The following is a 10,335-nucleotide window of genomic DNA, read 5'->3' on the forward strand; positions in this document are numbered from 1 at the left end:
CACCGTTGTTCAAATGACAGCTGTTTCCTTTGACAAGCAGACCTTCACTGCCTGGAGAAACACACACATGCACAGAATGTATCTAAATAAGAGAGTGAATGGTAATTACTCATTCTTAAGAGTCAAACAGCTGTTTGCTGCACGCGTCCACAGTCATTCAGAAAACACACAATGAAAGAAAAGCCAAGGGGTGACAACACAAACGGTGAGATGTTTAGAAATCAAAAGAGACGAGATAACACAAACACCTAAAATAATTGGTGTTTCAGAGACACTTTTCTCCAAAGAAGATTACAATAAATTTTTCAGCACATCATCCGCGGGAATCGAAACTTGACCTTGGCATTGCTAGCGCAATGCCCTATCAGTTGAGCTAAAGTAATAAAATCATCTGTAGGGCTCAAGTTCACCAACATTTTTGATGGGAAATTCATACTGAACCTTTTTCTAGCAAATCTGAGCACAATCTGAGACAATAGTGAGATCTCCTTTGACACTCTAGAGCCGGGGGGCCTCAGCAAACTTCCAAGAAGATTTGAAATGATCCACAATAGGATAAAACAGGCACTAAAAAAGACCCCCAACTAGAAGAACCAGTGTTCCCACTGTTGTGAGAAAACTAGGATATTTGAGCTTGTAGTTCCATTTTAAAAGTGTGATTTCTAGACCAGGAAAAGTCATGTAAGTTAATAAAATGCTAAAACATAGAATTTTTAAATAATGAACTCACATTTCTTCTAGTTATAGCAAGCTCTAAAATATTTTAAAAAGTAAACATAGTGATTAAAATTGTATTTAAAGATCCTTATCCTTAATAGCTAACAGATTACGGAGTAAAACAACTATGAAAAGTCAAGTGGCCTTCAAGTACTTACTGCTCTAAAGTAAGATTAAACTAAGTATTTTGCTCAGGAAAAAAAAAACAATCTGAGAAAGGGGAGAGATTGTATGGTCTTCTTTTAATATTGATATCTATGAGAAATAATTGAGATATCAAATTGTGTTTTCTGTTATACAGGTATTGCAGGAAATTATTAGTAGTTATAAGACACCATATGCAAGATTAAAGAAACATATTTAGCAGACAACTACATTTCAATGAGTGAAACAATAATGTCCATGAAAGCTTTTGAAGCAAAGTATCATCCACTGGTGTCCAATCCTGCTCCTTGAAAGCCAGTGATTTTAGCTACAATGCACTTGCCTGGAGGTTTCTAGAAACCCTGAATATCTGGTTGAAATGTGTTTAATTGGGGTCGGAGCTGAACTCTGCAGGACAGTGGCTTACCATGAACAGGATTGGATGCTCATGGCATCATCCAGAGAGTCTCAAACTACAGTAGATAAGGTAGTACTATACTACCCTCTGGTGTTCACTGCGGAAACAGCAGGCATGAGTTTATGTGATTTCCTTTGTTATTCGATATCTTTGTAAATGTTTGTATTCTTTCAGATGAGTTGAATGTATGCTGAATATATAAATATATACACAGCTCAGATTTTTCCTAGAGCAGGTAAATGAAAAACATCTGTGTTTAAATCCCGTTGTCTATGAAGCGAATGAGGATTTGTCCTTCGTTTAGGTGAGACCAAATCAGGCCCAGGGCAATTCATGTACCTGTCACCCATTTCTACATTCAGACAGCGAGCCTCTTGAGAAGTATTCTGGGTAGTGCCAGGATTCCGCATGTATCCCTCTGAACATGGGAGAACTGGGTCATGGAAGTTGGAGGTACAAGGCTGGAATGGACTATCTATTCCTATCACAATTCCAGAGGAACACAAGGACACAAAGCATGGATCGGCAACGTGCAAAATCACTTGACTGTCCTCGGTTTCTTGGCAGTGGTTGTTGGCATCAGGGGTTAAGGAGTTTTCTGAATCGCTGCACGGAAAAACAAATCATATTCATCTTCCAAATTTCTCTAATTTTTTTTTTATAAAGAATTCTATGACTTCCCATTCTAGACATTCCGGAACATTCCAGGAATAGAGCCTACGGTTGACTTACAATGAAGACAACTGCGGATAAACATCTACAATCTGAGCGTTGCTGATATCCGGATCCTTCAGTTCAGTACAGCAAGGGAAGTGGTCCATCTGAGGATACTATCAGTAAACAGGATGTTCACACAGTCAACTTATGATTGTGATGTAATTGTCCAGGTTTAGACAATTACAAGCCTCGTGTATATCTTTTATTAATGATTTGACAAGAAGTGAACACTGATAAACAGAAGTGTCCAAAATAATCTTGTCCAATCAATTAAACTCCATTTAGAGGTAGTCACCACATGTAACCACACTGCATTTGTAGCATAAATCTAAATGTAATAAGTGAAATGCATGTTAAAGATCTTATTGTGAATGATTCATCTTTTTATGTATTTGTTCTTGTTGTTTTGAAGTCTGAATTTTAAAATAAAATAACTATTTTTCAGTGAAACAGCAGATGTCCTCTGGTCATGTATGTCCAAAGGTATCTCACGACCAATTCATAGGTATTTTACGAGGTGGCAAATTTGTAAGAATTTGTACAATCTCACTCGTACAATTTATGTGAGGGGTAGATTTAGGGGTGGGACTAAGGTGGTTGTTCTTATGAGTTTACCACCTCATAAAATACATAGGATTTTTCACAAATTGCACAACTGAAATAGTACGAATTAGCCACCTCATAAAATATGTACGATGAAATTCCGTACTATGACATAGGACTAGTCATTTTGTCCGTTTAAACCCAACACCTTTCTTATAGTCGTCTACAAGCTTACATTCAGATCTGTCACCATCCAAACAATAACCGATGGATTGAACCAAGTCCTGCCCAACCTTTTTTTTCTTTTTCAAAAAACTGCTACACTGAAATGTACATCACAATATGGAAGAAAGTATCTGTCTGATCCAAACAAGGCTATAGTGATGTGATGTGGACCAAGTTAGCATGTTAACCAACCTGTGACACCTCTGAGACTTTGCTGTGGACAGGAGAGGGAAGAGACACATCCCATTCTCTCAGTCTTCTAAAAGAGAAAAGAAAGACTAAGAAAGTCCTGTTGTGTTGCATTTTACATTCATCACTGGAATTGACGATTAGAAAGAATTTTTAAAAAATTACCGCTGAACGACAACAAGAATGATGAAAGCTATGATGGAGACTGCCGACGCAAGAGTCGCAATGAGGAAGTACAGGAGAAATGTAACCACATGGGGCGCAAGAGGTTCTGAAACAAAAACATACATTAATGAGGTTTATAAAAAGAGTGTCCAATTCTGCTCCTGGAGGACCACTGTCCTGCAGAGTTTAGCTCGAACTGCAATTAAACACACCTGAACCAACTAATCAAAGTCTTACTAGGTATACTAGAAACATCCAGGCAAGTGTGTTGAGGCAAGATGGAGTTAAACTCTACAGGACCTTTTATAAAAAGGTGTCCAATCCTGCTTCTGGAGGGTCAACATTTTGGAAGTTTTTAGTGAGAAATTAGGGTTCAATTAGGGATGGAATTAGTATAGTGGTCCTCCAGGAACTGTTTTAGACACTCCTGTTTTGCACTGTAAAACTTCACTACCAGAACAAAAATGTACAGATAATTGACTCACCCCCTTTCATCCAAGATGTTCATGTCTTTCTTCAATCATAAAGAAATTATGTTTCTTGAGAAAAATGTTTCAGAATTTCTCTCCATAGAGTGGACTTCAATGGTGCCCCCAAGTTTGAATTTTCAAAATGCAGTTTAAATGCAACTTCAAGTGGCTCTAAACGATCCCAGCCGAGGAAGAAGGGTCTTATCTAGCTAAACGATCAGCCATTTTTTAAACAAATTGACAATTTCTATATTTTTTAACTTCAAATGCTCATCTTGTCTTGTCTCTGCGATGCACATGCGTAGTCTGTGTAATCCGGATCAGTACAGTTAGGGTATGTCAAAAAACTCACATTTTGTTTTCTTCTTTAACGTCAAAATCATTCTACATCGCTGTTTTACCTTTGTTTTTGTAAAGGGCATTTGATCTTCTTTGCATCTTTACTTTGTAAACACTGGGTCGAACTTCTACAGCAATGTAGGACGTTTTTGAAGTTGGGGAAGAAAACAAGATAGGAGTTTTTTAACACAGCCTAACTGTATTGAGTTCACGCAGACCTAGACGAGCATTTGAGTTTAAAAAGTATATAAATTGTCATATTGTTTCGAAAATGACAGATCGTTTTGCTAGATAAGACCCTTCTTCCTCGGGTGGGATCATTCAGGGCCATTTGAGGCTGCATTTAAACTGCATTTTGGAAGTTCAAATTTGGGGGCAGCATTGAAATCCACTATATGGAGATAATTCCTGAAATTTTATCCTCAAGAAACATAATTTCTTATCGACTGAGGAAAAGACTGACACAAACATCTTGGATGACAAGAGGATGAGTAAATTATCTGTAAATTTTTGTTCTGGAGGTGAACCTCTCCTTTAAGATATGTAGGTGGTAGAGTTGACTCAGACCAGGCCGTGTGGTCCAGGAGACTGGGTCGGTCCACTCTGAGGGATATCCAGTGTAACGCCATCCTAAACGTCTGGATGTGCTCACATTACAGCGAACCTGAGCACGGTACTCTGAGGAACCCTTGAGAGAACGCTCTGATAAATCAAACACCATCTCTCCATCAGAGAGAAAGATGCTCTTAACATCCTCCTACAGACAAAGATGGTGTTAACATACATGCGTAAGAGAATGAAAGTGGGTGTTTATTCAGCTAAAGCACTTTTGACCTAGACTTTTGGAGGATACATTCAAGTCTCTTAAAACAGTTTTTGCAAATGTATTTATGTCTACTAACAATGTTCTAAAATGGATATACATAATAACAGACAAATTCTGTCTTACTGGGACTTTCCTGCCAGTTTAAAATATGAAAAAACACCATTATATATTTAATACTCACTGGAGTTAGTAGGCTCCAGTACTTGAGTTCAGTAGTGAGAAGCACAGTACGGTACTTTGTTAAAGTCCAGTTCAAAATCCAGTCTTCTCCTCTCATTTCAACACTTAGACCAGAGGGACATGCAGGCTGGACTAGACCACCGATATAAACCAGATCAGTAACACAGCTCTAAGAATCTGTGGAGGTTTTGACTAAACAGTTTTCTAGAATACTTCATTCTGATTAGTCAGTCGCAGCATTTGTAATTTTAAATTTTAGAGGTACAAACTGTGTTCATAAGAGCGGATCACTTTGGTCACCGCCGTCGATGTGAGTTGCACCTGCAGCACTCCAGGCTCAAAAACGCTGAAGGCACCAACCATCCTCAACAAATCTCCTTCATTTATAACCTTCACCTTCTCAACACAGCACCACTCATCCCTGAAAGAGAAAGATTACACCTGTTAGAGCTAAAGACACCCTTCACAGCATCCAAAACGCTCTGGAACACTCACGGTGCAGTGGAGTGTGTCCGGTAGGACAGCATGTATCTGATGTACTGGGCCAAATCTGTCTTGAGATCCCAGCTACAGCTCAAATTATTCCCGTCGTTGAGCACGCAGTTTAGGTTAGATGGACCAGGGAGAGAATCTGAAATAAAGGTCAGTAATACTCCAGGACACCAGGGGGCTTCACTTGCCTAAAGATATCAGACTTTCGCTTGATTTCTCTTTATACTCACAATCAGATATCAGTTCTGGCCTGTCAGACAACACCTCTGTGTTGTTCCCGCTGTCTGCCATGTGATTCTGTGTTGGTTTGGTGTGAATTTTCCCGCCTTTTTTGTCCTTGATTATTTCATGGTAAATTTTGACCTATAAAAGTACAACATACAAGTCAGTTTGGTATATAAAACAATAAAATCACTTTTTGTTGTTTAAACAAAAAGTTGGTTGTTTGACACTCACTGAGCGCTCTTGGTCATGATGTCTGAAGGGGTCAGAGGTCAAAGGTGAGGGAGGTTGTGTGTCGTCTAGCTGGTAAAAATTCCAGTCTGGAGCCATATCTTCTATATGGAAGTCGAGAGTACACTTAGCTTAAGCATTACATAAGTAGCCAATGCTTAGGTATGTCTATGGTGTAAATTCACTGTACTAGTTGTACCGAATTTCGTGAGTCTGAAGGTTTTGGAAATGCCGGACAAGTGTGGCGTGTGGAAGAAAAACACGTCATCAAAGCCGATGGCAAATAGAGATGTGTTATACTGACAATACACTCTCTCCTGCCCAGCAGGATTCTGGGAAGGGTTAGGAGTCTGAACACAGGGCGATACTCTGGAATAAAGCAAAAATCATTAAAACAATAAAAATTTTAGTGTTTTAGCTTATTGTACATGTCATGGATTCATCATGAATCAATTTCACATTTTAAACTGCGCACACTACTGGTACACTATTATTTAATTATTTTATGACTGTAATTAAATTAATATAATATACTTGATTTGTAATAATCTAAAATTAATAGTATATTATATTGTATTTATCGAATTGCTTAAAAGTTTTAAATATTAATAAATACATATAATAAATCATAAATATTATATTATATTATTGATAAAACTATTACTGAATTACTTCTGCAGTATTTTTACATATAATTTTGTTAACTTTACAATAGAAACAGCTGTAAATTTATTAACTTTATTGTAAAAAAAATGCTACGTTATTATTATTATTTTTTACAAAAATAGAAAAAAGGCATAACTAACTTTGTACATAAAATGTAAAACATTCTCTTTCCCAAAAATTCTAATGTGATTTATACACTTTTACATTTTTAAATTAATTTACTGATAATTAGTAATAATATAAAACTAATAGTATATTATCCTGTTTCAATGAATAGCTTAAATAAAAAAAGTAATATAATAAAATGAATAAATATTAAATGATTAATTATATTATCAAAAATATTTTATTATTATATTATATTGATAAAACTATTACTTAAGTACTTCAGCAGTATTTATACATATCATTTTGTTAAATTTACAATAAAAACAGCTGTAAATTTATCAACTTTATTGTAAAAAAAAAAACAAACAAAAAAAAAACACAGCAATGGTGTTACAAGCATTACTTACACATTACATTATAATTTTAATGTAAAACATTAAAAAAAATATAATGTGATTTACACGTTTTACTTAAAAACTAATTTTAACAATATTTTACCATAAAAGTATACAGGATTGCCTTAATAAATATAACTGGTCTCTGTCAATAACAAAGTAATTCATACTTTTTACTGTTTCAAGAATTATGTAAAATATTTTATAGAAGAAAAAGTACTTGTAAAATGTAATATAATTCTGTACTGTACAAAGTAGGGTAACTAAATATTAACATTTTACCATTTTATCATTTTACTATCATTTTCCTAGTACAATTACTGACACTGTTTAAAGTATATTACTATTACTTCACTATTATTTCCTTACTATTATTCATATATTAAGACAACAAAATTATTTCAAAGTTATTACTCCTATTATTATTATTACTTTATTATTATTACTTTTGTAATATGACTATATTAGTATTTTGCTATGATTGCTGTAGAATCACTGCATAAAACAGAGTTTGTTATACTGTATTATACTATACTATGATCTGCTATGCTGTACTGTACAATATGATAATATGATGTGCTATACTATACTATTACTATACTATACTATACTATACTATGCTATACTATGATGTGTTTATACTATACTATGCTATACTATGATGTGCTATGCTGTACTGTACTGTACTATACTGTACTGTACTGTACTGTACTGTACTATACTATACAATGATGTGCTATGCTATACCATACCATACCACATGCTATAGGTTACTTAAAGTAGAAAAGTACTTGTAAAATGTAATATAATTCTTTACTGTACAAAGTAGGTTACCTAAATATTAACATTTTACCATTTTTTTAACATTTTCCTAGTACAATTACTAACATTGTTTAAAGTATATTACTATTACTTATTATTATTATTTCCTTACTATTATTCATATACTAACACAACAATTTTATTTTAGTTAGTACTCCTATTATTATTACTTTATTATTATTACTTTTGTAATGTGACTATATTATTATTATTCTACTATGATTGCTTTGGAATCACTACAAAAAAACAGTGTGTTATAGTGTATTATACTATTCTATACAATACTGTATTATACTATACTATGATGTGCTATGCTGTACTATACTATACTATACTATACTATACTATACTATACTATGCTGTACTATACTATACTATACTATACCGTATTATACTATACTATGATGTGCTATGCTATACTATATTATACTATCCTATCCTATACTGTATTATACTTTACTATGATGTGCTATGCTATACTGTATTGTAGTATACTGTACTATGATGTGCTATGCTGTACTATACTGTATTGTACTATACTGTATTGTACTATACTATACTATGATGTACTATGCTGTACTGCACTGTACTATGATGTGCTATGCTATACTATACCATACTGTACTATACAATACTATGATGTGCTATGCTATACTACATTATACTATACTCTGCTATACTGTACTATAATATACTATACTATACTATGATGTGCTATGCTATACCATACCATACAATACCATAACATATTACACTATGCTATGCTACTCTATAGGCTACTGCACTACACTACACTACACTACAATACACTATACTATACTATGCTATGCTATGCTATACTTTACCATACTGTGCTATGCTATACTACATTATACTATACTATACTATACTATGCTATACTGTACTACACTATACTATACTTTACTATGCTATACTATAATGTGCTAAGCTATGCTATGCTATACTATGCTATACTATACTATACTGTCCAGTGATCTGAATGAGGATGAAGGTCTCACTGGTGGTCATCTGGATCCATGTGGAACAGAGAGAGCTGAACATGAGGATCAGTTCTCCAGCTGCAGCGGATATGAGAGCGGTAGTCATTACGGCACTCCAAAGACTCCAGAGCAAAAGATTCTGGGAATAGAAGACACTGAAAAGGCTAAAAAATGCCTAATGATACTTAAACACAAGCACATTATAGTAAAACATCCCTAACCTGGAGCAAACATGCCATGTTGAGGACATCCTGTGAGGGCTGATGTCCACAGTACAGTCAGAGCCAAAAAGATAGAGATGTTTGGACACATGGAGAATACTAACTGAACAACAGCAGGTGAAAAAGAAAGTTTTGATATTTTTTAACAAACGAGAATAATGATTAAAGATGAGACAGAAACATGAAGGACAGTAGCAGAAACAGTTGATCTTACCATGTGAGAAATCAGTGCTGTTCTTCACTCCTGTGATGAAGCCAAGGCGCTGCTGGTCATACTGACATCCTCATGTGTTATGAACTTATTTTAGCCTGTGCCAGCTTGACCGCAAATGTGTTTACTTTTTAAAAGGTTCAAAACTGCTTTGTTTGCAGATTTCAATGTGCCATATGATTCCTTCCCCTAAATTAGAAAGTAAAACTTTCTATTATAACTACTATTCACACATATTATATATTATATTATATTATATTATATTATATTATATTATATTATATTATATATTTAGTATTTTCTATTGTATTGTTATTAATTTGTTTAATGAAATTAAATGTTTTATATAAATTATGAATTATATTACTAATTTAATATATAATACATTTTATTTTCGGTTCTATTTTTAAATTAATATGTAATAATTAAAACAAACATTGAAATATTAAATTAATAGTATATTATGTGTAATTATTAATTTAATTGCTTAAATATTTTAAATATTAAAATAAATACATATTATTATTAAGTATTATTATTATTTGAATGTTATTGTATTGCTAATTTAACTTATAATTAATATAATGTTTATATATTTTTTTATTCTATGCATTGTTTTATATGAAATTATAATATCAAATTAAAAACACTGAAATTGAATATGAAATTGTAATATCAAATTTAAAAACACTGAATTAATTATAATTATTATTTGAATGTTATTGTATTGCTAATTTAACATATAATATAATAGTTCTTATTTTCTATTCTATATATATTTTTTATATAAAATTATATCACATTCTACTTAAAACTGAAATGAGAAATTTATATTGTTATATTATATTATATTATGTCTTAAATATTAAAATGAATACATTTTAAATTACAAATTTAATATATAATATTGTTAGTATAATATATATCTTATTTTCTATTTTATTCTTAATTTAACGCATTTATTATTTTAATACATTTATTATTTACATTTTAATATACAATGATAACAAAAACAAAAAATACATTTAAAGAT

The 10,335-nt window shown here is 33.0% G+C and overlaps 1 protein-coding gene across 3 annotated transcripts; it reads right to left on the reverse strand.

Moving 5' to 3' along the window:
- Positions 1-978: 978 nt before the first annotated feature.
- Positions 979-9,390, reverse strand: LOC127153868 (cytokine receptor common subunit beta). Of its 3 annotated transcripts, none has more exons than XM_051095137.1 (14): positions 9,306-9,390; positions 9,092-9,194; positions 8,889-9,009; positions 6,078-6,247; positions 5,882-5,979; positions 5,656-5,788; positions 5,429-5,564; positions 5,203-5,354; positions 4,935-5,065; positions 4,495-4,684; positions 3,119-3,224; positions 2,957-3,023; positions 2,012-2,109; positions 979-1,885 (listed from the first exon to the last, which is right to left on the reverse strand). In XM_051095137.1, the coding sequence occupies exons 1-14, from the start codon at positions 9,306-9,308 to the stop codon at positions 1,495-1,497; spliced, it is 1,899 nt and encodes a 632-aa protein (XP_050951094.1). In that variant the 5' UTR covers positions 9,309-9,390; the 3' UTR covers positions 979-1,494. The 3 variants fall into 3 exon arrangements, with proteins under 3 accessions (XP_050951094.1, XP_050951093.1, XP_050951095.1); XM_051095136.1 differs by having other exon boundaries at positions 5,882-5,982; XM_051095138.1 differs by having other exon boundaries at positions 5,882-5,982; positions 9,092-9,190; positions 9,306-9,387.
- Between the last annotated feature and the right edge of the window lie 945 nt (positions 9,391-10,335).

Source organism: Labeo rohita, chromosome 22, assembly GCF_022985175.1.
Source record: "Labeo rohita strain BAU-BD-2019 chromosome 22, IGBB_LRoh.1.0, whole genome shotgun sequence".
Lineage (NCBI taxonomy): Eukaryota > Metazoa > Chordata > Actinopteri > Cypriniformes > Cyprinidae > Labeo > Labeo rohita.